This window comes from Acanthopagrus latus, chromosome 5 (assembly GCF_904848185.1).
Source record: "Acanthopagrus latus isolate v.2019 chromosome 5, fAcaLat1.1, whole genome shotgun sequence".
NCBI classification, from domain to species: domain Eukaryota; kingdom Metazoa; phylum Chordata; class Actinopteri; order Spariformes; family Sparidae; genus Acanthopagrus; species Acanthopagrus latus.
In genome coordinates this window covers 10,849,554-10,876,584 of record NC_051043.1, presented here as the reverse complement: position 1 = coordinate 10,876,584, position 27,031 = coordinate 10,849,554, and the positions used below count along the sequence as shown (strand labels likewise).

Below are 27,031 nucleotides of genomic sequence, written 5' to 3'. Positions count from 1 at the left end.
GAGCTGATTGATGTGCGAGGGAAATGATCCGGTCCTCCATTTTATCCGCGCGGTCTGTTTTCAGTGTCGCGCCTGTAGGTAAAGCCAGGGACCAGTTTTGGAACTTCACATGAACATCAAATATAGTAAAGTAATGTTATGCAACCATGCGGGACCTCCCCTGTGGAAATGAACATGGCTGAGGCAAAGATTTGAGGATTTAGCCACGCTATAAACCCTCGCCAAGTCCCGTCAGAGGGAGATGACAGGAAAAGGATTTAATTTCATGCCCTGCTAGGGAGGCAGAATAAGGATGGCTTAGGGGACACTTGTGCAATCGTCATTGTGCGGTTAACAGTTTAATGACTTAGCTAATTTTGGAGGCAGAGCTTCGGAGTTTCATTGTGTTTGAACGCTGCTTCAATCAGGATAAACGGCCTCTTTCAACCATCTCCTCCAATTATCTCCTTCTTTTACTCTTTTCTGCTCCCGCTCCCCTGAATCTCCATCCCTTGCTCTTTTCCCTTTCTTCCCCTCGCTTGCACGCTCCTTTTTTTTCGCTCTGCAGCATTTCGATTCTCTCCTTCAAAGAGGACCCGCACTTCCATACCGGCTCTGAAGTCGTCCTCACAGGAGATCCTTTCATCGCAGGCAGATGAGAGGAGCGCGGAGGACAGGAGGGACAGGCTGGGAGGAGCTTGCAGTCTGGCCAGTCTGGATGGACAAGGTAAACAAAACTTTGCTGGGAAACCTCACTCCTGCCTCTTAGTTTGCAGTGTATCTTGGATGCTTGCTAACACTTAGGGATGTTCACAGAAGTGTCTTATGTATCAATGAGACTATTTAAAACTCGCAAATGATTAAATAATAGATGCACTTGCCACCTTTTTAAACTGTGTCCTAATCTGACAGTTCAACCTCAGACATTTAAAAAAAACATTTTGGATTAGGTCTTAAAAACGCTGTCCTCTCCTCACCGCCCAGGGAGGAAGCTGTCACATTTGAATCAGGTGTTTGAGGAAAGGTGAAAGCGTCGGTAGTGATGAACACGTTTCGCAGAAGCGTCTGACCTTTGTGTTTAACGTGTCGTCGCACCGGAAGCAACAAGGGCGTTGGCCCACATGTGGAGCGGAAAGAGTCATGTGTTTCTCTTTACGACCGATCGCTCGCCCACTCAGGTCTCAAACGGTGATGCAACATACTCTAAAGTAATTTGGACTGTTACCCTTCCTGACTCCCTTTACAGGAACTAAATCAGTCTCCAAGTGGACTGAGCAAATCTTGCATGAGGTTGACACAGAGAAATATGTGAGTTTCATGGGAACCGTGTAATCAGTTGGATCAAATCAATTTGTCATGCCTTGCCTTGTCTCAGTCGTTAAACTCTGAAGTGTACGCAAGAATGACTTTCTCCTTTCCTCCTGTGGATGAGCCACCACCAGCTTCAGATATCGATCTGTAAAGTTAAACAAAGCTTGATCATAAAGACTAATTGGCTCAGTTACTGGGGAGCAGCTTTACAAACAAAATTAAATTGACTCATCAACTAAAAGTTGTCAGAAGTCCCGGAAGTCTCCTCGCAGCCTGGGCCTCGAGGTGACAGATTACTAGAATAAAACCTGTGTTATAAACTGGGTGGATGGAGTAAAGGTCAGCGAAGAGATAAGGAACTGGGAAATGTAGGAAAGTGTGCACTTGGTTTCTCTCGCTGATATCACATGCGGGTGAATGTTTTCTCCGCAGCTGTGTTCGGTTCGTACCTGCGTCCTGATCTGGTCCCCGCCAACCCGTCCTTCTACGAGGGCTCCTCCATGGGAACCATCTCCACCTCCTCCATCTTTGTCAACTTGGACAACCAAACAGAAGAGAGGTACTGCTCGTTTTCCCCTCATACGCGTTCCTGTTGCTGTCATTACAGCATGACACCGTGTTGATTTAGTGTCGGAAAGAATAAATATTTTATCACCTTTAAACAATGATGCAAGGTTCCTGTTCACAACACGACCTTGAGGGCGAGAAGGAAGGCAAGTGGGTTTGCCACGCCTAACTCACACACTCCCACGCTGTTACCACCTTCCCTCTGACATCACATGGTCTTATTGGTGACATGCGTCACGGAGCAGGTGACTCAGCTGGCTTGGCAACACGCGTGCAGCATACATACACACACACCTCCTACACAACATATGAACGGTACAGTTACAGGATGAGAGGTGCGATGGTGGGAGCTGTCACTCTCTTTTATCTATGAGACAAAAAAATAGGGAACTTTACAAACAATTGTTACGGCATAATTTACAGACTCCTTTAACGACAGTGTTGAGTCGTAGACCTGGATTAATGATTTATTACCTGATGTTGTAAAATCTGATGAAATGACAATCAGCTTATTACACTGAGGAGATTTATTACACCTTTAACTTACTTTGCTGCACTGGCTGCCTGCTGCTGATATGGTTTACTTTTGCTGCTTTGCTAGAAGCTTCTGGACACTTTGTCCTCTGCCCTGGACGTGTTGCCCGTCTTTCACCTCTCCTTCTGTCCGGCCGTGTCAGGTTCAGCCTGCTCTCTGAGCCTCCATTGTGTGACTTGCCTGGTCCTGTCCCCTCATCAGTCACCTGCTGCTGCACTGACATTGTTCTGTCAACTGTTTTCATAAATATTTAAACAGCGGCTTTGACACGGTCTCACTTAGTGCCATTATGCCGCAGAAAGGCTGTGACAAAGGAGGACAAGCGGTGCGGCCGCGACCGTGCGTCCACCAGCGACAGTCCCTGTCTGACAGCTGGTCTGCCCGTGACAGTTCCAACACCTTATGTTGTGATGAGTCAGGGTGGGATGTTTCTAAAATACTGCCGTTATTTTAAAAATCTCTCCTCTCTCCCTCTCCTTATCCCCTCATCGCTCTCTTCGGCTGTGCCTCTCGGCTGCTCCCTCGACCTGACTTTCATTTTGACCTCCAACACAAAAGTTAGTCAGTCACATGTCATAAAAGAGAAAAACACATTCCTGAATTTATCAGGGAGTCACCTGATGTACACACATATAAGATAACTAAATCTCAAGTTGCCCTCTGGTGGTTGAAGCAGGACCGTCAACTTAAAGGAGAGACAAACAACCATCTTCTAATGGTCAATCTAAAGCCATATATTTGATGCAGTCTCATAGTGAACTGTATTTCTTTATTGAAGTACATTCGTTTACGCTACTTTTAAGCTTTTTCTTTAGTTAAACTGAGGTTTTCTCTTCTACATTCCCCACATTTTTTACAAGCCTGTATGACACTCCCCGCTTTGTCATTATTATTTTACACATTTTTTAAATTGCATTTAACATTGTACAGGATACAGTTTTTTTTTGTTTGTTTTTTTTAAATATCCTGGTTAGGGTCTTGAGGATGTTGGTCTTCACTTCAGCTTGAACGAAAATATATTTCAAGAATAACTGAGTTCTTAGGTTCATCTCCTGTGCTATATTTGACCATCTGCCAGCAGCGGTCTCATATTGACTTCATCACCGTGGTCGATCTTGAGCAGACATGTTGTTCATTTCCTGTCGGACATTTCTGAGACTATGAGCCTCTGAGCCGAGGCCTCCACACCAAGACGGGGTTTCTCATCCTGCTCGCAGACGTTTCATCTCTTTGTCTCTTTGATGTCGGAGTCTCTGCAGTAGTGTGCGATTTGTTCCTTCAGAGAGCTTTTTTCTTTTTCTCATCCGTTTTTCAAGCGCTATTGACACAGCCGCTTCACCTCAACGGCCTTTGAACCAGACAATAAACTCCCCGTGCCTGTCTCCGACGTGGGTTGGCACTCAAATGCATTTTTCTGTTTCAGAGAGGACGTTGCATCCAGCTCCACGTTTACCCTGGAGGACAGTGCCATCTGCCTCACCTCAGAGCAGAGCACCATGGACGTGGACATAGACCGCGACGACGGATCTGTTCTCGATGTCTACTTGGTGAGCTGCTCCTCCATTTGTTATCCAAATCTCTCTCACATTGAGCCTGTCATTGGGAACTTGTGACCCGTTTGCCCTCTTCCTTAGGTGTTAAAAATCGCTGTTTTCTCTCTTTTCCCCCCTGCAGTGAAAAATGCAGCTTTACAAACTTCATTTCCTCCTGCCAATCATAAGACAATCGCCGCACTCCATTGGACGGGCCAGGCCGGCCTTTTGACTTCACACCTAGTGCTGCTAGATACATATTGCCACTCGTATTGCCAACAACACACAAGAAGTCTGAGATTCTCTCCCGGTTGATGGACTAAAAGAAGACACCAACAGTCGCAGGTGATGGACATCTGCAGGAACCATGTGACGTATCATGTAACGTGATGAACATTGGGCTGAGTGTCGCTTCTTTAGAGCATGTGTCAACACAGTGACATTAAGTTTTATATATGTATACTGTTTTCATGGCCCACGCAAGATCTCAGCATTTACTATAAATACATAGGAGAGGGTATATACATTTCTTTAAATGTTTTTTTCTCCTGACCAGAAAGAAATGAGACTTTCTTAGTGTGCAGCTGCACTAGTTGCCGATCAGAAGAGAAATGTTTACAGTGAATTTATGACGGAATCCTCGTCCCGGATCGATGGGGACGCGAAGGTGTCCCCGCGGAGGACACAAGCCAGCTTGTAGCCACAGCAGAGACAGATGAGAAAAGACTCACACAAGCAGACACACAAGTGATGGATTCTGAAGCTCCCGAGGCCGAACACAGACTGTGACGTGGTTAAAGGGGCCACCTCATCCGAGCTGGGCTGTTATTTGTGCTGCCATGACAGGAATCTGAAGCCCTGGCGAAGGGCTGCTGGAAAGTAAGAAAAGACAGTTACTGGATCTTGGACGAAGCCCAGAGCGGAGGGACGACACACTCGCTCTTGATAAAAAGGCACTTTTGACATTGGTTATGATTACTGTAAGAAATATTTTCTCTGAAGAAGTTGCTTAGGTGGGTGGGCTGCCTGACATAAGCACAGATTTGGATATGTGAATATGCACTTTTATTTCCTCTTTATACTACAAATGCACACCTCTGTAAGTCAATGATACTGGTGTAGATCATTTTTGATGTGGAGCTACTAGTTTTGTGAGGTTTTGCGTCATGACTGAAATGCTTTTACTCAGGAGATCCTTTGATAATGAATAAGTGTGTCCTCTCCATGAAGTTATCAGACAGGAATCCTACATATAGAAGCTGTCCGATACCTCTTCATCAAGACCATATCCAACTATAAATGTTGAACTCCACAAACACGTCACTTGAGACCATAATTTATTATGTAAAATTCAATATTTTACCATTTGCTGAAAAAAAAAAAATACTTTAATCGCTGAATGTAAAGACAATGCATATTTATATAAAGAGGCTCCTATGAATAAACTGCTTAAATTTAATGTCAGTCTCGCCTGTTTGATTATTGAACTACTCGTGTGATTCTAACAATGAACAATCTGTGACTTGGGAGTTAGCTGAGTTTTATGTGTTCCTTTTTATATGTGCAGCAGTTACCCTTAAAAGAGTACGCTGCACTTTCTCTGTTGTGTAACAATTTTAATTTACAGAAAATTGTCAAATTGCATTACATTTAGTGCAAATAATAACACTTCCGATGTACAACTTAGAAATATACAAAGTGTAGATTACTGACAAAATATCAAAATTAAAAACACTAAATGCATTCTTCAGCTGACATTGCTCTTAGATCTAGCTCTTGTATTCATCAGAGAGAAAATTACACAGATCCTTTCGAACCTTCGACCCCTTAGACCAAATATCTGATCAACTGATTGCAAAAACTCCCCCAAATTTTTTGATGGCATTTAACACAATCTATAGTAAATCAAAATCTTGAGGTAAGATGATGTGAAATGCTGACCCTTTCTTGCCCCCACTTCATTTCAGTGGTGATAAATGCACATCTGGTGGCTGTACAGTAGAGATAACCAGAACTTGTAGGGTTCATCCTGGTGTCTAAGGCATTCTGGGGGTAGTTTATCAGTCAAGGGCAGGAGGCCACTGCACTGTAGTGTGGCATGTGAAATGTAGTATTAGAGTATAACTGTGAGTGTGTGGTGTAGATATCTTAGCATTTTACAACTTTACTTTATCCTGTACCATAGCAGCAGGAACAATTTACAAATCTGACGCTCTGAGAGGACAGACGGACATTTTTTCGCTGCCTCATCAGGGGTTGAAAATGATGCAAAACAACTTGGGCTATAAAAAAAATGTATCCACTCATCTCTCAATGAAAGAGAGGATTTTTTTTTATATCAGACACTCTGGCTGGCTATTTTTGCGAACATCTGTCAGAAACCATATGTTACACGGAGGTTAATGACAGATACAGAAAGGAAATAGCCGGCAACTTAGCATCTTTAGACCGCTGTCACCTACATCATAGGTATCTTAATTGATTATCAGTTCAGCTGTGTCAAAAATATTGTCCAACATGATTTAATTACTTAGAAAATGCTCTTAAAGTCGAACTTCAGGTTTCCTTGGCCCATTCTGTTATCAAATTCAAGCGCTTAACAGTCAATTCACATTTCTCACATTGGTAAACTAACTGAAAACATATTCCGTTTTCTCTGTACAATACATTGTGTCCATGGTGCTGTCTCAAAGCTACTTTATAACAATCTAGAAATATAATATTTCAAAGCTTTAGGCTCTGACCCCCCATCAAACTGCAAAAAGAGTCATCACTAGAGGGACAGGAGAAGGCAAGAAAAAGGAGATACTGTACTACACCTCATCAATGCTTTTCCTGTCAATATCTACTTTCCTCTCTCATGGTAGTTACTTTAGCAGCAGCAAAACAAGTAGCTGTAATACTAGTGATTAAAGCAAACCCAATAAAGTCAAGAATCATGTAATCATAAGAAATGTACAAAACAATTTACAAAAAAAAAAGCAAATGACTGGTAACAATTCAAAAACTGCTTAGGAAACTTGAATTTACATACAAATGTACCCATGACCAACAGATGGTGTTAAGCCATAACAATGTGGCTGGGATGACAACTACTGATGGATTAAAGCCATAAAACCAGTCTTCTCTACAAGCAGGTATCCTGTGGGATGTCCCGGATGATATGGTGTCCTGCATGTAGTAAGTTTGAAATCACATTCTAACTGACAGGTAAATGGGTCATGTAGTCTTCGAGAGCCTGTTCACTGTCGAACAATCAAGCCTCCCAAGTTGGAACCCTCTGCTTTCAGCAAGTCTGAAACAAGAAGAAAGATTAAAACGTCGATACCCACAAAATAAATAAAACTTAAGTGATGACAGATTCTCTGCATCTGCTGGGTTTTTCATGGTTCAAGCTAATATGTATCCCATTTATTAACAGTGAAATGAATGCTTTATCTATCTGTTTAAACGCTTTCTGAATTACAAAACTAAAAGGGTTTATTACGATAGTTACCTCCTTGTGTTCAGAAGAGGATGGACTTCCCGGAAGTTTTATCCTGGACGTAGGAGGTGAAGCGTTTGAGGAACTTGGGATACTCTCTCTTGGCCACGGCTCTGAGGACCGAGGCTGGAGCCCAGCCTCCTGGGTTTACTGCAGCAACACAGAAGAAAATGATCAGCAGACCGTGCTTATCGGTCAGATTGAGTACACAGACAGTGGTCTGGGGCGCCCTCTAGTGACAGTGAGGCTGCACTTGCTTCAAATGAACTCTCATGACCTGCCCGCCCTCTTGAACAATGAAGTGGCTTCCTTCTTTAGTACTGCTTTACAATCTCCTAGCCTACTGGAAGTCATGGGAGAGGGGAGAAGCTGCGCAAGTGAAAGCTGACAGTTCAAGGACAAGAGCACACAGATGGACTTGCTGTTCAAAGACCACTCAGCAGGTAAGTGTCTAGTAATGCGGTTGTTCAGATTTATTTGAGTAAAAAGTATCACACAAAATAAAAAATAATAAACACAGTAATAGGTCATGGCCCGTGATTCAGACAAGTAATTCAATACAACACAAAGTGAGGACAAAACAACTACAGACGGGTGTCATGATTCTCCAAATTCCCAATTCAATTTGACGTCATACTTAATTTGGACGTCCACAGGGAACTGATCTCACACAGCCATCTCAACTGTACTGTGTCAGCACTGGAGAAAGGTCTGGCTGTGCCAATTATTATTTTGGTAGAGGGAAAACAACACTCTGGTTTAAAGGAATACCAAACGGTGCCCATGCCTGCTTAACAGTGTTGGTGTGAACTTGGATTGCATGTGGGGTGATGAGCACTGGCATTAAAATGGCTGAATCCCTGTAAAAGAAACAGGTAAAGCTGCTAGCTTGTTTAGATTTGTACCATTAGCTATCAGGTTAGAATTAGAATAATCTGCCACTTTCAGCATGTGGGTTGCTAGCTTGGAGGTTGTTGTTGTTTAATGTCGCGATGGGTAATTTGACAACAGTAAGACACACACACACACTGAAGAAGAGGTAGGGTAATGCCGCCTGAAATAGGGCTCCCAATGACAGTTTTACATTTGGTGAGTAACTAAGGAGGAACCTAAACACTAAACCATGACCCATAGCCATTACATTGCACAATGAACATTTACTTAATAACTTTAGGATATGTAAAAAACAAAACTGACTGGGAACTATACAGCACATCCATAAATGAGGACTACGACTCAACTGGCAGAGGGATTAAGCTCTAGAAATGGTTTGAAATTGAAATACTTTCATGTTACTAAATCTATGTTCACTGATAAGGTGGAAAATAGGAGAAATTACATTTTAAATGATTTCAGTACTGGTGCCTCAGTCAGGCATATTTGAAATCATGGTTTTCTGTATTCTGTATATCACCTTTAATAATATATTTCTGTGAAAATGTACTTTTATTGGCTGGTTAGCCTGTGTTTGCCCTGATTATCTTGATGAAGTCATCAGCCAGTATGAATGAATATTAATCAGGGGTGTTCCTATTTACAGGAATATATATATGGTTGTAACAAGAAGCTCTCAAAAGTACACAACATTTTGAGTTCATTGTGGTTTATAAAGGAAAATCTGTGTAGGATGCGTGCACACGCTGTGTTATAAATCAGAATATTCTGTGTACAAGCACTTTCTGTTTTAAGGTGAATCGTAGAACAGTTTAATAAATAAAACTGAGCTCAATTTTTTGAGATCATATGGTGAAATTAAATGATTTATTTAAAAGTGATGACAATATTTCACCAGTCAATTGCAAGCAAACTGTTATACCCAAAAACAAGAAGAGTCACTAGATGGCAGGAGGGAGCTTTACAACAACAGCTTTTTTGTTGTTTTCTCCCCCTGCAACCATCAGGATTACAAAATCTAATCCTAGAGGCTTTTTGCTACTGTGTGTGGTGCAGCAGACACGTGTTTCAAGTTTTGTTTTGTCCTGACGGGCTGGATGTGTTCAAGTAGGCAAGGGTGTTGGAAACACATCAAAATACAGTAAGTAACACTGTTCCTGGTTTTGATCTTGAATTATTGCTTGTTCGACTGATTTTACAACTGAAATCGTTTTGTCCCTCATTATCTGAAAGCATGACATTTTGATACTTTTGCTGCATATACACTGGACTTTTTAAAATCGGTTTGTTTTCTTTTAGGCCCTTGACCTGCAACTATTTGTCGATGGTTAAAACAGCCTGCTGACATCTCAATAAGTCAACATAACCCTTCACCCAGTTAACTATGTCTCGACTCACGTAAACATTCAAGCTGTATCTATCTAACCTGATGTGACAGTTGAGCTCTTTCTTCACTGGGCTTGAGCAATTATTCATATGTCAAACATCATTAATGATTTCTTTAATTTCTCCAATGGAGTTTAGAAAATTACTCATGTAAGCATGGACTGTCAGCAGACAAGACATAACAGTCTGATCTAAATTGATCAGGAGTTAGGCCTCGGCTTCACACTTTGTTGTGGCATGTACGGTAGGTTGAATTTTACCTAAATTTTAACAGAGATGCAAAAATTATCAGTATATCAGGCCCGCGCTCAACTTACCATTGGCAACGTAGGTGATCTTACAAAGGATGTTGTCTCTACTGATCTCTTTATCACCCTCTGGTGGGCTGACAAGTGTTTGACAGATCATGGCGACATTGATTTTAGCACGAACACACCGGTTTGTGGGCTGAAAGTAAAACAAAAATGTAAATGCGAACAATCCCTCGAGCTGCAACAAAAATCTGACTGTAACTAATCTGACAGTGTGACTGAGGTTAAGGGGATCTAAAGCTCTTCTTTCTTCCATTTATCCTTGAAAGGGGCCCTATATCAGAGCTTGTTAGAAAATACATTTGTAACTTAATGCTGTAATGAATCAAATAATTTTTTTATCCAAATGTCCACGTCTTAATTAGACAAAGTATAATAATAATCTAACTTGGAGACCTGATACATAAAATAATAAAATGTCACTAAAATGATGAAATAAAAAAATGTCAGTAAAGCATGATGACAGGTGTATAAGTGGTAAACTTACAGGGGCATTGTCGTGGTCTACAGAGAAGTTGCAGACTAGCCATGTGTCTGGATCGTTTTCATTTGTTGCCAAGATCTTTCTGATGGCTGACAGATAGAGCACATCTCTCTGAGAGGCAGGCCACACTCTCTGAAACACAACCAGGGGCAATCAAATCAGCTGCAGAATATTAATGATCAAATTTTTTTTTTTTTTGTTGGCAAATGTAAATTTACCTTGTGTGTCTGGTAAACAATGACAGCATTATCAGAGAGTGTTTCCACCAGGTTGAAGTTTTCAATTGTGGCTGAGGGAGAGATAATTCAGTCAGGCTGGGACATAAACACAGAGTAGAAAATAGCTGACATGATGGTGAGTCCTGAAATTTTATTGAACGAACTTACTCTCCCAGTCCAATCGGACAGCTGTGTCCCAGAAGTAGTGGCAGACCTCGTGTCCTGTCACCCCCTTCACAGAATGTGTAGCTTTGAGAGGATCCAGCACAATACCGTTCTCCTCTACTTCTCTCCTGTACACCTGTTAAAAGTGTAGAGCACGCGACAGAACAAACAAAGCTGTACCAGTGGTAGGAATGTAATCAAACACCACAACAAGGATCCTCTTAAATTCTGATAACTTGAGCTGATTTTTCCAGTTTGAAAGCTAAATCAATTCATTTTTGGAAGCACAGAAGGGACAGTGGTGTATGGTGGACAACTCATACACTTCATTAAAGTAAAAAAGTACTGGTAACCTTTATCATGCACTAATGATTATTTCTCCATTGTTGTATGAATATTGCAAGCCTGTCTTCCACCCCCACTAGCTGACTAATTTTGCCTCCTTCTGATCAATCAACCACAGTAGCTTACAAAAGGCAAATGAGACTTAAATATTCACAGCTAGCAATCAAGGGAAATGATTCATAAGCAGCTTCTCCCCTCTGTGCTCACCTTCATCTCTCCTTCTTCTATAACCAGCTGCCAGTTGGCATCTCCACCCACATCCTGAAGAGAGTACGTCATATGATTCTGCACCATCTCCTCCACCTGAGACACGGACATGTATTGATTAAATTCTTATGTCAGAGAGTCTTTTTCTGTCCTTTATCTGCCTACTTGAGGACCAGCTTTAAAACAGGACACTGTTTGTTGAGAGACAGAAACATAGTATTAGGAATGCTTTGCTCATGTTCAATAAATTATAGTCTTCCTGAGCAACACATCTACTGTGGCACCTGTTATGGAATTTTATCATCACAGAGGTTTCGATGACATTAGAGAAGGCAACAGAATCTCAAATCTTAGGAATTTCTCCTTTAGCCACGGAGCTGTAACCAAATAAATATTCCTGCGTGGGGTGATTACTCAACGTCTCAACAATGCATTAAGAACACAGTGCTGTCTGGATTCATGCCTACTCATGCTGAGGAAGACAGGGTGATGTGGGGGAAGGCAATGAAGCAATAGAGCCCAGTCATGCATTATTAGAGTAGCTTTATTCTTATCAGTGGTATGATGACAACTGGTATAAGCGGAAGAAAATCTGTTAGTCACTCAAGGAATTTCATTTTGTTCAGGATGAATTTCAGGCTTTTGCTTCAGTGCATTACATAACACTACACCGATTTTGGTGCAGAAACCTGCTATAAACATTGTTCTTGAAGCACCGGAAGTGTTTGTGAAATCCTGGAGAGACTGGTTAGTAGACATTCTCATGCTAACTGTTCATGCTCTGCGGAGGAAAGCAGTAGGCGTTTGCATCCACGTACAGATACAGGTGCCCACTGTTGACCAAATACAGTACCTGAGCGCTGAATCTGTGAATGTCATCTGAAGCACTGAATAGCTCAACCGAGGAGAGGGAAGAAGAATGGCTATGGGGCTGTACAGCAGAAAGGAAGGAAGATTGGAAAAGAAAGGAATAAGGACCAAAATGGAAAGAGGCACCACTGCAGCAGCAATCACAACCTGCTCAAGAAGTGTAGCATATGAGGAAGCTAAGCTCTCAAATCATTGCAACAAGCACCACTGATTGTCTGAGTGAAATGTTTAGGTGAAAGAAAGACACATGACAGCTGACTAGGATTCAGACAGGAATGAGAAGTCTGAGTCAACAGTGGCCGCTAGAAAACAAGCAGGATGGAAATGAGATGTACATTAAAGAGAAAATAAGAAATCTATTGAGCACCTTGGTGGCAAATCGATGTGTACCGATGGTTGAGTAGACGTCTCCAGGAGGAACGGGGGTTAGTCGAGGTATCCTGACCTTCTCTGACTGGCACTGAGGGACAAAGAGTAGGAGTTTGTTAAAGAAGAAAAGGATATCATAGACAAAGGCAACATCTCTTTGTGTAATTTATCTAACTGTGCTTTTATTCACTTTGGTTTGTTTAAATGTGTTGCAAAGAGAGAGATAAAAAGTCAGAGAAAGGTGAGGTAGGGAGGAACAAGATAGTCAATGTGCCTTTTAGATGAAATCTATAATTGTTTTTATACACACAAACAAACTTAACAGGCCATTTTAACTGAGCCAGCAGAACGACATCAAACCTGTTCTTCTATCTTGTCCTGTCTGTCCAGTGCAGCTTCCACCGCATCAAAGAACTCGTCCTCATTGATCAGACTGTTGGGCCCCTCCTGCGGAAAGCAAATGTTAGAACCGATATAAGAGTCCTGTGAGTACAGCCCTGCGAAAGGGGCAGAATTATACAAGTCATTTCTAATTCATTTATTTGATCTAATAATTTTATCTTGCCTCGTAGTCTGGGCCTCCGTAGTGTGACTTTTTCTTCAATTCATTCACAGCAGACTTGTAAGCATCCTCTACCCTCCTTCGCTTCTCTAGCTCCTGAAAACACAGAAAGAGTGTAGTTTTGTTAGTGCAACTGCATTAAACAACAAACAAACAACACTGACAGCATGCAATTAGAAACAGCTATTTCAAAAAAACTTTGTTGACTTTAAAAGAGATATGCTACATTTACATTACATTTAAATGAAAATAAATAGGAATTCAATGCTTAAGAGCAACTCCGCCCCAGTGACAATGTTCCATTCATCAGCATTCAACTGACAGAGTCGCAAAGAAAAGGTGCAGGTCACAAACAACTGGACAAACCAACCACATCATTCTGCTTTGAGCACATTCAAACAGGTTTTACTGAATGTCTCATCCGCCATTAAACACACTTCACACAAATGAATTTGAGAAAACAGACTGCTGCTATACAACAGAGAACTAAAGAGGGTGGATTATCTTCCAGTGGTAAATTGACTGTTTTCACCATTTATTACTTAAAAGCACAGAAACACAGCCAAACAGCATGATCATTTGGAAAGAGCAAATTAATCAAATACAACAAACTGAATCTACAACTCTGCACAAAAAACTGTTCATAGTTTATCCTGACTGCAATGCGAGAAACAAGAATATTAAATCAACTGTGGCTGAATGTATACTGAAATACAAATCATACTAAAAACGTAAATGAGTAACTGCACAGAAAGCAAAGGAAGGCGGGGACAGGTAGCACAAAGATAAACAGGAGGTGATCCCGCTTCAGCTGTCTGTAACCACTCGACAGACAGACAGATGGACAGATACCTACTTTAAAGAGGTGGCTGCGGGTCTGTAGAGGTATCCATCTCTGTTTCTGGTGTTTGAGCAGCTCTGTCCCCCTTTGTAGCGAAGGCCTCCACAAATTGTACCATGAAGTCCGAGCAGTCATTTTCTAATTCACACTCTGTAAGAGTCTGAGCAGGTAGTCTACCTCTTGGAATGTGTGTTCTGTGACTACTTCTATTCCCGTACTCAACATTAGCAGCTAAACATTACACACATAACCAAACACAGATAAGACTGAGGTAGTTTTACTCAAGCAGCCTAACGAACTGAAAGCTCTTCCTGGCTTCAACAGGTTTTTGGGTTGGGCAAGCACGCCTTTGCACACAGACAAAAAAGAAACTGGTTTGACAACATCTGATCATCATAGAGGAGCTCTGAAGACACAGACTGCTCTTTACATTAAGCAAATTCCATGAAAGGGGGAACTACAACTGCTGTTAAAAAACAAACAATGGAATAACTAAATGGTTAAAGGTCATTAAGAAAAAACATGGCTGAGCCTCTGGTAAACAAGGCTGACTATGTTTAAATTCATATGTTCATTGAGCAACAGCTTAATACAAACATTAACCACCTGTATGCCAGATCCTATAATACAAACATTAACCACCTGTATGCCAGATCCTATAATACAAACATTAACCACCTGTATGCCAGATCCTATAAAAACAAGTGATTTCAGTAATGTGGACAATGAAATGTAACTGTTTACCCCGTTCTCTCCCTGGCTAAGCACCAACACCGTGTTGCCATACAGTGACAACTGGCAGTTGAACAGACAGCCACATTGCGAAACGTATCGCTTCAGGCACCTTAAAGTTACCCACAAAAAAATCTATTGAGAGCACCTACCAAAACAACAAAAAAGCTACAAACTTCTTTACAAGATAAAGCCAAAGGTTTATGGATCAACACATCTACATGGCTACATCCTTAGGAGTCTTGGCTTGTCTAACCTGTTCAATTCAGACAGCTACAGCTTGTGTCTTTTACATGTAAAGCAAATTCAGAGACAATTCCTTTAAATCACTGTATAGCCACTCAATTACAATCCCTGTAGCTTTTAATTGTAATTTTTTGATCAACTTCAATATTAACATACCTGCCTGTTTTCAAATACAGCGATTATGACATTTGGTCGGAGGATGTTAAATTACAACCAAATCATCTGAAGGACAGAGCCAAAAAAACACAGAACATTTGGTCATGATAACCGACTCATTAAAGACAACTGAAGGCGAAAATTAGCTCCTCAGCCTGTGAGACAGCCACACAGCAGTAGTTGCTGACAAGTGCTTATAATTCACATGCCACTTCAGACAATGTGAGTGACATTTATTTTAATTACTGTGTTTTATTAGAGTGTGAAAATATACCTTGTCCAGTCTCTTCTGCCAGCTGTCCTCTCTTTTCATCATGAGTTCGATGCAGTGGGACAAGGTGGAGAGGATGCCTGCTGTGGTGGCCTTGAAGGTGATGGCCTCACCCTTGAAATCTATCCCGTTCATACCCTTGGGACTGGCAGGGGAAAACACTGGCACAGATAGAGAAAAGGAAATGACCCATTACTTAAAAATTGACATTTGAGCTTTTCACATGTAAGTTGAATCAGTCATTACAAGGCCAAGCAACCAAAATGTATTTTTATAGTTCTTTTCAAAAGGAAGCAAAGAATGTGTGACAGCACCTACGTGTAAACTCACATTTCTCTTTGCTGCCATTGTTGTTGTGATTATATTCACCATCTGGTTTTGTAGTGGCAGGAAAGTCATCTTCGTCCTCCTCTACTACTGGAAAGAAAACCACAGCATTATTGGTCATGATTTATCTGTTATTCATCTTATTAACCACATTATAACATGGCATTAATACCCAAACCTTCAAATGCAACACAGATTTTTTAATATTGATTCTTAGAAACATTGTGATTCTTGTGATGGAGATGCAGAAATGTCATTAAGAGATTTAAACCTCACTGTCAACTGTTTGATGACCTGCAATAATGTGAGATGTGAGTTCCAAGCTAGGCTACTTCTTGAGTTTTGATGAGGATGGCTGAACATGAGCAAAGATAATAATATAAACTAATCTGTTTACATCAATAATGGATCAGTATAAATAATTTTAACACAGCATATGTTTCATAGACAGTAAGTAACCACACAGTGCAAATACAATCATATATAAATCGAAAGTTTTGATGTAATGATAATTGTTATTTAACTGCACTGTACCCTCACCGCTAACAAACAGCATAACCGTAACAGTGTAGTTCAACAATCTCAACCATATTCAACAGAAGTAGCAAACTTAAGTTACTGGAGCCAGTTACAACTTTTGCTTTATTTAAAAATTCCTGATGGTGCAATAACACATCACTACTATACAAAAAACCCATTAGATGAAACTGCATGCACATGATTTTGAGGACTATAGAAAAGCTCTGCCTCCGAGATTAAACAACCCACAAAGTGCCCTGAAAGTAGATATTGATTTTCTTCCCTTTCTCATTGAGTCTTACCAACCACTGTCCTTCAACTCTCATACTGAATGAAGCTTCTGATCTGTACATTATTTCCCTTGCCAGTAAACATCAAGGCTAATCCACCTTGCCATGTCCACACTACACTAAGTATATCAGATTTTTGTACGATTAGCAATTTAATACAAATTGACCATGGTTAAACTAAATCACTGACATTATACAGAGATATCCATGCCACAGCTTACCTCTGTCTCTCTGAAACTCATCTTTGGAGACATCGGCACAGGAGTCAAAGTATTTCTGCAGGGTGTCCACTTGCCGGCACAGAATGTCCCTGAAGGTTTCCATTTCTGCTAGCTTCTCACGCAACCTGTGCCCCTTCTGAGCAGAGAGAAAGAGATGCAGTCAGAGGCTGTCAGGGGAAAGATTCATTTCAGTTATATTACTTTAACACAATGGCAAAGTTGTAAGCAAAACTAAATGCATAACACTTGGCATTCATACAAGTTACAAAAGTAATTACAGCAGATCTAGCAAGGGACTGAGAACTTAGCATTATCTGCTACAGCCTAACATCTTTCTGGCAATTTTTTTTTTCCTTTTACCTTAAAAGAGGATGTGGATGCGGCGGACAAGGCACTGGCTGCAGAGGTGAGTGACAACATTGAACCATGACGCCTGAGGCTGGTTTCTGAACCATAACCAGACTCAGCCTGTAACACAGGACATAGAGGAAAGGAGAGACAATGTATGGAGGAGGGGTATGATATTGATGATAAGACGGGAGGAAAATGGAGGATTCATGGGGAAAGGAGAAGCAAGGAGGAGGGAATAGAAGATCAGTGTGTGAACAAAATACATTAAACAGTCTGCAATATAATAAGAAAGTCTGTAGCTCATAAAAACTAGACAGAAACAGAGAGAGGGAGATCAATTCTAGCAGTCAGCAGCACTGAGTAATGCTGAACTCAACCAGAGCACAACCTACACCTACATAGACAAACAGTCTGTTGAAAGGGACTGCGGCTAACAAATAGACACAAGCCTCAGCCCAGCCAGTAGGCCTGATACTAAGTGCTTGACAAACAGTGAAAATAAATTACACTGGCAATCGAGCCTGGATCTGTCCATTCTGGGATTCTCTTTCTGGAGAAAAATCATGCACATACTTTTTTGGGACATACTGTGTGTGTTGTGTCACACGTTACAAAACAGATCTACTGTGTGAACAGCCATGAGGGAGTGGCAGTGACTGCATTTGTTCCATTAATCGGCCAACTTATGACTGGGCGATGCCTGGGACTGCCAATTCAGCAGAGTGACAGAATTATATTGCACCAGCCAGCTCCACCAAAGCAAAATATTCATGTTTGTTCCACATGCAGCTATTGACTGTTATCCACATACACATAAGAGAAAGCGAGAGATGGCAAATTCACAACCCATACTTAAACTTAAATTTAAAGCTTTACTCAGCCCATAGAAACAGTAGAGATGAGATAATGTGCTAGGGTAAGGTCTGAAATTCTTCATGGTATGAATCAGGAACCTAACATACTTGTGGTATGTTTTATGAGTCTAAATTTATTTGCTGAGGCTTAATCATGAACTACTTGTGCAATGTTCCTACTGATTAATACAAGAACATTTTCAAATATTCAATATACTCCTGTTTGCTAATTGGCATGCAGAGGTATTTCTTAAGAACAGTGAGCCATCTGAAGAGGAAGTCAGGTGACAAACTCAAGAGAGAGCAAACATACATTCCTCTGCTGGAGAATCTATAATACCTAACAACAGATTAACAGACCGGTAAAACTGACTCTGAATACTGATGAACATATAATGAGCCGAGTGGTAGACTGTTGAAGACCAAGCCAGACCAAGCAGAAAATAAAGCCTCAATGTTTGCTGTTCAATAGTACAGTATGTTATATTCATACAATTTTCTGATTACTATAATATTAAGATTAAGGTGATAAATACAAGCATTTACATAGTTCAAAAGAAGATGTTATATAGATTTGGTTGATCACTGGGACATTTACTCTACCAGTCATATAAAACCAACTAGTATTGTCAACTATTAGATGATGTATGAATTGCAGTCATAATTTATAAACATTTGGGAAATGATGGGGCATGGACTAAATACCATCATGATTGTCCTTTAACGTTTACATTTCAGTAATGTAAAAAGCAAACACTAGCTTTAAAAATGAACTGACCTGGTGTAAAAAAATAATTGAACATGATAAAATCAAGGCTGCGTTGTTATTAAAAATACTCTGTGGTTGAATTGCATAACAGTCCAGAGAAAACTGATGGGAGTGCTGCTAAGTTAGATTGTAAAACTGGCTATACATGAATATATTGGCAGTTCAAACACACTGAAGTGTCCAAAGTTTTCAGCTGCATTGTGTCACCCAGGAGTGCTCGACAAACATTAATGCCTCGATACCGACAGCACAACAGGGATCGTATTTCTTAATGTGCTTATACAACAGTCTGACATAAACTTTATCACCCTGACTGTCATATAATCTACAACAAATCCAATCCTTAAAACAACACTACAAACATGAACTTCATCAAGGTTTGCTTTATGCTGACCTTTTAACACAGCCTACATTTCAAACAGTAAACAAAGGCAGCTGCTTAGCAACACATTTTAACAAACATTAAACAAAAAGTGCTACGGACTACAAGCTGTTCTTGCAAAACTACGACTAAAAGATCTGATTTTCAGAAGCTTAATTGTTGGAATTAGACAGATATACTGCACAGGCTGCTGCTGCTGAAAGCATTGGTACTGTATTGATAGTTTGGGCAGAGACCACGAGCCAAAGTAAAGCACTGAACAAATATGAAAACCAATCTGTGATATCTTCAGAGACTGCCATCTTCATGTACCTGGCCAGCTGCAGAACACAGCCGTGCACACAAACACCCACTCATAGACACATGAAATGGCATCTTGTGCCCACGGCTTTGTAATGGTAATGAAAGCAGTGTATTGAACTAACTAGGAGCTGAGTAGTTCAACAGATCTGAGCCCATTACTGCTTGTGAAATGTTCTCTTAATAAAAACACTTCTAGCTCAGCACACAGCCATGCAGCACATGCTTAATTTCTAAAAAAAAAAAAAAAAAAAAAATAGTGTATGATTTCTCACAATAACTCACATGAAGCAGAGCTCAAACACAAACTAGCCAATCAGTGCTACTAATGTAAAAAACTGCATACATGCAAACTGAAAATAACCATAACCATTTATTATTCATAACCATATGACGAAAGCACAAATGGGTTATGTTTGTTAATCACTCATGCCACAACACTGGCATGCTAACAACAGGCTTCAATGATGAGTGAGGGTAAATAATCAGCATGCCAACATGCAATAAGCCCACCATTCGGCCATTCCAACACCCAAGGCAGAGCAGGACACTGCTGCAGTTCCGACGGTTTGCTGGCCCCAACATGGCCAAGATGTTCCCCCAACACTCCTACTGTTCTGACAGTTCAGAGGCTTAAGTCCAGTATTCCCGTTTCCCCTGGACACACCTCACTGAGGAACAAAAGGGAAGAGGATGTGGTGGAGAGGAAAAGCCATACAGGCTCAGCTTAGCTCATCAAGTCAAAGAAAGTAGCTGTAAATCAGGGAAAGGAGGAAGAGGAAAAACTCATTCACTCCTTTGCCGCCAGAAGAGAGGCAGACACCAGCTGCTCCATGAAGCAGAAGACACAGACGGAACCAAAAGGATGAGCCTTGTAATTCCTCGGCAGAGCGAAACAGGACTGCTTTCAGTCAGATCTTCCGCAGGCACACACATGGACTCAAAGACACACACGTACATGCACTCCACTCTTGCTTTACATATATGAACAGACCACACACCCTGATATGTGAAACCTTTTCATCTTGTCCATCTTTATGTCCAGGATCCATTACTGAGCAAGCAATTGTGACTGTGTGTGTTTGCATGAAAGAAACAGAGCGAGAGAGGGATAAAAACGAGGTGTCCATGCATGTATGCATTAGAGAGAGAGTGAGACAGAGACCGAGAGAGAGACGAGGGCTGTCTGGAGCCGCTTGTGTGATAAACCACTAAAGTACCAAATGGGTGGGCGAGCAAAGCAGCCTACTGTACATTATGACAGAGAGAGAGAGAGAGAGAGAGACAGAGAGAGAGAGAGAGACAGAGAGAGAAAGAGATGCAGGGAGCAACATTAGTCTGGATCTTCTGTTTTACCTGACTCTCCTCTCTTATTCTAATTTGCTGATATACTCCTGTGAAGCCTGATCTAGGCCAATAATGTTTGGACTGTGCCAACCACCAGCCTGAAGAGGTGGCCGAAAAACTCAGGATAAACACAAGGGGTTTTCCCCATTCCCTCCCATGTCACCCCTCTGAATCTACCAGAATGGAACAGTCTTCTCAGTATGATTTTTGTTGCTGTGAGAACAGGCGATTAACAAAAAAAAAAATACATTATTCATCAAGAGCTGCACTTAACGTCCCTACATTTTGCACGACTTTTTCCACCACCAACACAAACACACCCACACATAAAAACACAAATGGACTTGCACAAAAAAAAACAAAAAAAAAACTTTTTGTCCTGTACAAGAACAATCTCATTTGGTAATATGGTTATACAAAAGGTGGTTGTTTGCATATGTAGGTGGCTTATAAGAGGCATTTAAGAGCTGTAATAATGACTAGTTTGCCAAAATTACAGCACAATTACAATAACTACATACTGAGCTTGAGCAAATTATGGGCATATGAAATTGGCACAAAAAAAAACTGTAACCACACAACACCTCTAAAATCAATTTTAAAAGTTAAAAGTAAACATACATTAAATCTAAACTAACAGTGCAGGGCTTTACCAGAATTTTTTAAAAATCCACAGAAGTAATTATTATTTGTATGTTAAACAAAGTAGCAGGAAAGTATGGCTATCCTACCAGTTCATGCGCTCTTGGATCCTGACACGAAGATTAAAGCCGGAGCAAAGTAATGCACATTGCATGATGCAGGTCCTCGTTTGTCCAGTTGGGAGCAATGCAGACACACACTCACTTATAGCAATGCTGCAGGTAGTGCTGCATAAAGCTTACTGAGGTTACTGTAGGTCACAATCCAGACATAACCCTGAAATGCTCTCACACCATCGTTAATGGACTAGAGACCTGCGGTCACTCACACTCAGCTGACATGCCAATACCCAACTGCACTAATGTAACCACCCACAGCAACATTTTAGTGGAGAAGCAGATCTAAGGAGAATTCACAGGACGGTGATTATTTCTTTGGCAATGGGACATTTACGGTGGCAAACACAAGGAAGAAAAATTACATACCTGTGTATTTGAAATTACTTGTGCACAGGAAATATACATTTGTTTCTTGTGAGACCCAGATTACAAGCAATGAAAATTTGTACTTCACCCAGTGCAAACATTGTGATTTATATCACCCAAGTTTATGTGCTGTCTGAGTATGTAAAACACTGCACAAGCACACCAATATCAAATCAACAAAAACTAAATAAAACTAAACAGACTGTTGACTCGTTCAATATGCAAGCCATACTTAAGCCATGTGCAAACTAAACCAAAACTGCATTAACAAATAGCCAGCTAATATGAGCTTATTGTGGACAGACTGTAGTATTATTCTAGCACAGAAAATGTGCTTAACACTTTATGTTGAGACATCATGCATTATTAACTAGACGTCGCTGCAGCTGCCTGGTATCTGATGACAGGGGATACCCCCACCTCAACACCTCACTCCTCAAATTCCTCACATTCCCAGGGTGGAGGGTTGTGTGTGTGTCCCCATCCCTGTCCTGCCACACCCAGCTCACAGCACGTAATAGACTCCCAGTCTATTCCGAAAAACACCCTGACCTGAAATTGAACCTAAATACCTGAAAAATGTGAAAAATGCGGCACAACAATGTTTTCAGTGGGCGATAAGGCGAGCATAAAAAGAATCAAATATTTATGTATTATGGCCTCAGGAACTGACACGATATTGCTGAAGAAAATGTGTTCAGATCCTTGACAAACACCAAGCAAATCAAAAAAATCCCTGAGCACAACAGGGACTGGATTCAGGCAGTCCAAGCATCTGTAATATTCATCTATGAAGAAAATGCAGCTCGCTTGCAGGTAGGCAAATTTCCATGAACAACTTTATCACAAGATGATCTGTATGACAACCAAACCAAAGTTAAAAAAGAAGCCAGCAAGAGAAATCCAGAAAATCTGTGTTGAAGAAACTAATTCCACTCACCTTGTGCAGCTCTATTGACTCAATCCACTGGAGTCTGTGCTCTGGGTCTTCAGCTCTGAGGTACCAAACACTGTCGTTCACGCTGATGTCAAAACGACACTCGTCAAACTCATGAGGCTGCACACAGAGAGAGAGGAGAGGGCTCATGAATAGTTATTAGGCAGCGTGCATGTCAGGAGATATGGCCACTATCTGAGTAGCAAAATACATAAACTCAATATAACATTTTCGTCTGGGATAAATCACAGCTTAATCAGAGCAAAAATCCTGCCACTACAGTTGTCTGCCTGTTCCTGACACTGGCTGACTAGCTGTGACACATTCTGGAGACACATGGATTCCATCAGGAACAGAAAGGCCTAAGCCACACAATAAACCGGAATTTTAATTGGAAACTGATGTCTTATGTCTGCAGGCGCAACCCTAAATGATTGAGGCAGAGCTGTGCAGTTTCTTTCAGGATGCCTTTGCCTGAACCTGGGTCATCAGAAGTTTTCCCTCTACTACCGGGCCAAATCTCCCAACTATTTCACTCCCCCGTTCTACAGTGCACCCCACCCAGCTTCAACTTCTGACAGCCTTAGGCACCCAAACACGTGCACCAAAGAATTCCCCTGTTTCCTCTGAGACAGGAATTTGCCCTCTGCACTCAGCTGGGGAGTATTCTGCACTGCAAAGGTTACCTTATAAGAAATGAGACATAGCTGACTTGAATCTCCTTCCTGTTTTCCTCCTCAGCAACACCAATACTACAGCCAGTCTGTCACCTGACATAACCTCACGTTGTCCAAGTTTAATTAGATTTGCTGAATGATGCTCATGTGCTCATTGATTTGTTGCCACTGACAACAGAAACATGAACTCCAGCTCTAAACAGGAAATGTCAGCATGCATAACCTTATGCAACACTGTATTTACACTTGAAGACCAATACATTTCACTAGTTGCATACTAAGAGAGCAGACCGGGGTGAATGGTTTTCTCTGACCCCTCAAATGCTTTCGCTAACCAACAACCTTGGAGCAAAACGTTCCACTCAGAGACAGGTGTAACATTAAAAAAAAACCCCTCCTGTTAGAGAAATTCATGATAAGGAAGGCCCTGCGATGATAACTTCAAATTCATCCAGCCGTGTTGCCATTACTGGTTAGAGAAATCCAGTATATCTTACTGTGCTGTATCAGTCACAGCCCATAAACCTCTGCTTTACAATCCAGTTTACACCTCTCTCATTCTCCTTCCCCTTGCGTAAGCACTACTGACCATCCATGCTGCACTTGCGTTTTTCTGTGTATAGGACTGTGGCATTTTCAGTGTTAGGAAAAGGGAGGATATAAGTCAAACTGAAGTCATCTAAGACTTCTTCTCCATCTTGAAACCAGTGTTTGTGCGTACATGTTGGCATTTTAATCAAAATAACACAATAAAGAGAAAATGTTTATCAATATTTATTAGAGTTTGCTCTACATAAATAGATAACAGAAAAGACACGAGAGCCAAGATAAGCTTGAACTGATGCGTTGTCTTGATAATGGACCTTGGCCTTCAACAGGACCCACAATGCAACATTTCCTGCACATTTGGTTTCTGTGCGAGGACAGTCTGGTGTCTGTGTGCAGCTACACAGTGTGAAACAGACTGATGTTAGGCAAGAAGAGAAGCAGGGGCTTGTTTCTGCATTCCTGAGTCCTCATGCCACGGTCTCCTTAGACAGCACCGGCTTTAAATATTTCTGAAGAGGGAAAAGTAGTAAGAAGAGGCTGTGTGGGTCATGCTACATAAATTATTACAGTACACTCTTAGTTAGCCTACTATAACACAATAAGAAAACACCCCAAATGTCATGTGGAGTTCCATCGAGGTCTGCGCAAACAAAGGAACTGGTGCACTGCTTACTCAAATGACCACTCTCAATAGAGGGAACTAACTGTGACCCTTCATGTTGTGGTTTTTAATCCAGTTTTGAGTCATACAATCCTATTGAACAAATCACAGTTAAGCCATTTGTTTGGCCTCTGGACTGGTGGTATGCTCAGAGAGAACAGTGAATATTTAACCAGGGTGTGGGATTTAAACTTATCTCACCAACAGGAGACCTGCATAGAGCGAATACAAGTCCCATCTCCACCACGTGTGGAAAAAACTTAGATTAGTAATGTAGAAAACAAAACATTTCCATAAGCCTGTACATAACTAAGAATAAAGTTAATCTAAAACGCCCGTGGAGGAAGACGCATGAGAGGGCTCTCAAATGACTTGTGGAGCAAGAAGCCCATTGCCTCACCTGTAATGTTAATAACAGCCCCTTGCAAGTTAATGTTTACCTTTGTATCTTTGAGGAACGTGGATTGAAGGAATTAAAGTTCAACTCTATGCTAATGACAGGGAGGGACGGATCAAAACCCTGAGACCGGGTGGAGAGGTAACCCTACTCCAAGAGCACTGATGCAGAAAATGAGGCCTTTCATGGCCACCCATCTTATGAGCCCTTACTCCCTGAAATGTTGAACAGGTGCTCCGCTCATATTTGCTTTCTATTTGTGCAACAGACAGCGGTACAGTTGTGTTCCTTCCTCATACCACGGTAAATACTCACTGTGATGACAGCCTTGCTGAGGCACAGAGACCCCCGGCAGCCGTACTCCCGCTCATCCTCCGACTTGTAATAGCTCAACGTATTGTTTTTCAACACGACCCATCGGTCCTGCCACCCATGTATGTAGTTCGTCCACTATAAGCAACACAAGAGGAACAGGACAAATGGTTAGCTGCACCAAACAATCAACAAATCCTCTGGCTGATATGTGGTGTGTATGCATTAATTAATTCAACTTTTGCAGCTCTGCGTTATTAAGAAACCCAGGATACGAGTTGTGTCTGCACAGACAAAACACTAACATTCAAACTGGTTCAACCACTGTTACCTTGCTTAAAATGCCTCCGAGCTCCACGGGCTGCCCGGATTCCGGGTCCACATCTTCATCCGACCCGGACGATGAACTCTTTTCGGACATTTAAATCCAAGCTTCAGGTGAAAAGTGAACCTGATTGTGTCGACGGACCCGCGTAGCTTAACGCTAGCTGCTGGATTAGATGCGTTCAAGCGCGTCACAGTCAAACCTGCTGACAGCTTCTTCAACTTAGTGTTAACGTCAGCAAAACAACGTTAATTGGGCAATAACTGAGTGTTTTACACATCAGCTGTGTGGCGTAGTTTATCTTCCGTCGGCTGGCAGACTTAAATCTAGCTAGCTTCTCTCGTAGCAAGCTAGTCTGGAGATGACAGCTGAGTCTCAACTTCTCAGTTTTGCGGGCTTTGTTTTGAAACTGACGTCGAATACCAATGAGACTAGCTAGTTAGCGTTAGCTGTCAAACGACGCAACTGGCTAATATTAACTTATCTGGAAACTTCTGACTCTTCTGGTTAGCTGCATTAGCTGCGCTCGATGAGCCACTCGATCGCTGTGGGAGGCCTTCGAGTTAACGCCGTACCTCAACTTCAAATGACCTGCGACGGGCTGTTTCGCCGCTGTAGTTCCGCAGTTTAGTTAGCGGTAGCTGGGGTCTGACTAGCTTGTCTTCATTCAGGTCGGGGGGAGGAGCTGCATCCACGCTTTACTGTGTACGTTGTAGAGGCGTCAAGTTAAATACAGGAACCGCGGTGTCCCCGGAAGTCACACACGTTTGCTTTTAAATTAAAAATCGCTACGTTTATCAAGCACTGCGTTGGAACTGAATCCGTCCCGCGATCAATGTGACAGTGGGGTGGTGTTGTGTTAATGGGCGATGTATTTCTGCTTTGAATGTACTAACTTAAAGATATGTTGTATCTGAAATCACATACTGCACGAGCATTTAAGGGTTGATCGGAAATAACCGAAATTTAGCCAAAATTTTTATTTTGGCTAACTTTACTTGAATGTTGCCCTGGACTGCAGTCTGTGGATCTTGCAGAAAGGGAATAGGGCCAAAATGCAATAAAAGTGGTTTAGGAGCAGACACATTTTTCACTTGGTCTGGTTTTATTAAGCAGAATGCTTCAAACCTTGAAAGTAACTAAGTATATTCACTCAGTTACACTGTTGAAGTTCTTCTACTTGAATGTCCAATTTCTGCCACTTAATACTTCTTCTGCACT

At 41.4% G+C, this 27,031-nt stretch overlaps 2 protein-coding genes across 5 annotated transcripts in view; one reads left to right on the top strand and one right to left on the bottom strand.

Moving 5' to 3' along the window:
- Positions 1-5,772, top strand: part of pip5k1bb (phosphatidylinositol-4-phosphate 5-kinase, type I, beta b) — a 33,117-nt gene extending 27,345 nt beyond the window's left edge. Inside the window, exons 12-15 of the mRNA XM_037098169.1 lie at positions 548-706; positions 1,723-1,849; positions 3,816-3,939; positions 4,067-5,772. Of these exons, the coding sequence (XP_036954064.1) occupies positions 548-706; positions 1,723-1,849; positions 3,816-3,939; positions 4,067-4,069 (413 nt within the window). The 3' untranslated portion in view covers positions 4,070-5,772. The remainder of the gene's footprint in view (positions 1-547; positions 707-1,722; positions 1,850-3,815; positions 3,940-4,066) is intronic.
- LOC119019497 (ceramide transfer protein-like) lies at positions 5,526-26,627 on the bottom strand. 4 transcript variants are annotated; one of them, XM_037098158.1, is made up of 18 exons: positions 25,817-26,627; positions 25,489-25,623; positions 22,893-23,009; positions 17,183-17,290; positions 16,823-16,958; positions 15,796-15,882; positions 15,469-15,626; positions 13,223-13,315; positions 13,018-13,104; positions 12,656-12,748; positions 12,272-12,349; positions 11,419-11,514; positions 10,870-11,002; positions 10,702-10,772; positions 10,487-10,615; positions 10,006-10,135; positions 7,421-7,558; positions 5,526-7,219 (listed from the first exon to the last, which is right to left on the bottom strand). In XM_037098158.1, exons 1-17 carry the CDS (start codon positions 25,904-25,906, stop codon positions 7,431-7,433), a joined length of 1,869 nt encoding a protein of 622 aa, XP_036954053.1. In that variant the 5' UTR covers positions 25,907-26,627; the 3' UTR covers positions 5,526-7,219; positions 7,421-7,430. The 4 variants fall into 4 exon arrangements, with proteins under 4 accessions (XP_036954053.1, XP_036954055.1, XP_036954056.1 ...); XM_037098160.1 differs by having other exon boundaries at positions 15,796-15,879; positions 25,817-26,626; XM_037098161.1 differs by lacking the exon at positions 12,272-12,349 and having other exon boundaries at positions 25,817-26,621.
- Positions 26,628-27,031: the final 404 nt, after the last annotated feature.

Excerpts from the sequence above, each read along its gene's own strand:
- LOC119019497 (XM_037098158.1), bottom strand. The coding sequence starts at position 25,906 with ATGTCCGAAAAGAGTTCATCGTCCGGGTCGGATGAAGATGTGGACCCG. Across the intron at positions 17,291-22,892 it reads AGTCAATAGAGCTGCACAAG|GCTGAGTCTGGTTATGGTTC; the intron begins GTGAGTGGAATT and ends CCTGTGTTACAG. Across the intron at positions 11,515-12,271 it reads TTCACAGATTCAGCGCTCAG|GTGGAGGAGATGGTGCAGAA; the intron begins GTACTGTATTTG and ends TCCGTGTCTCAG.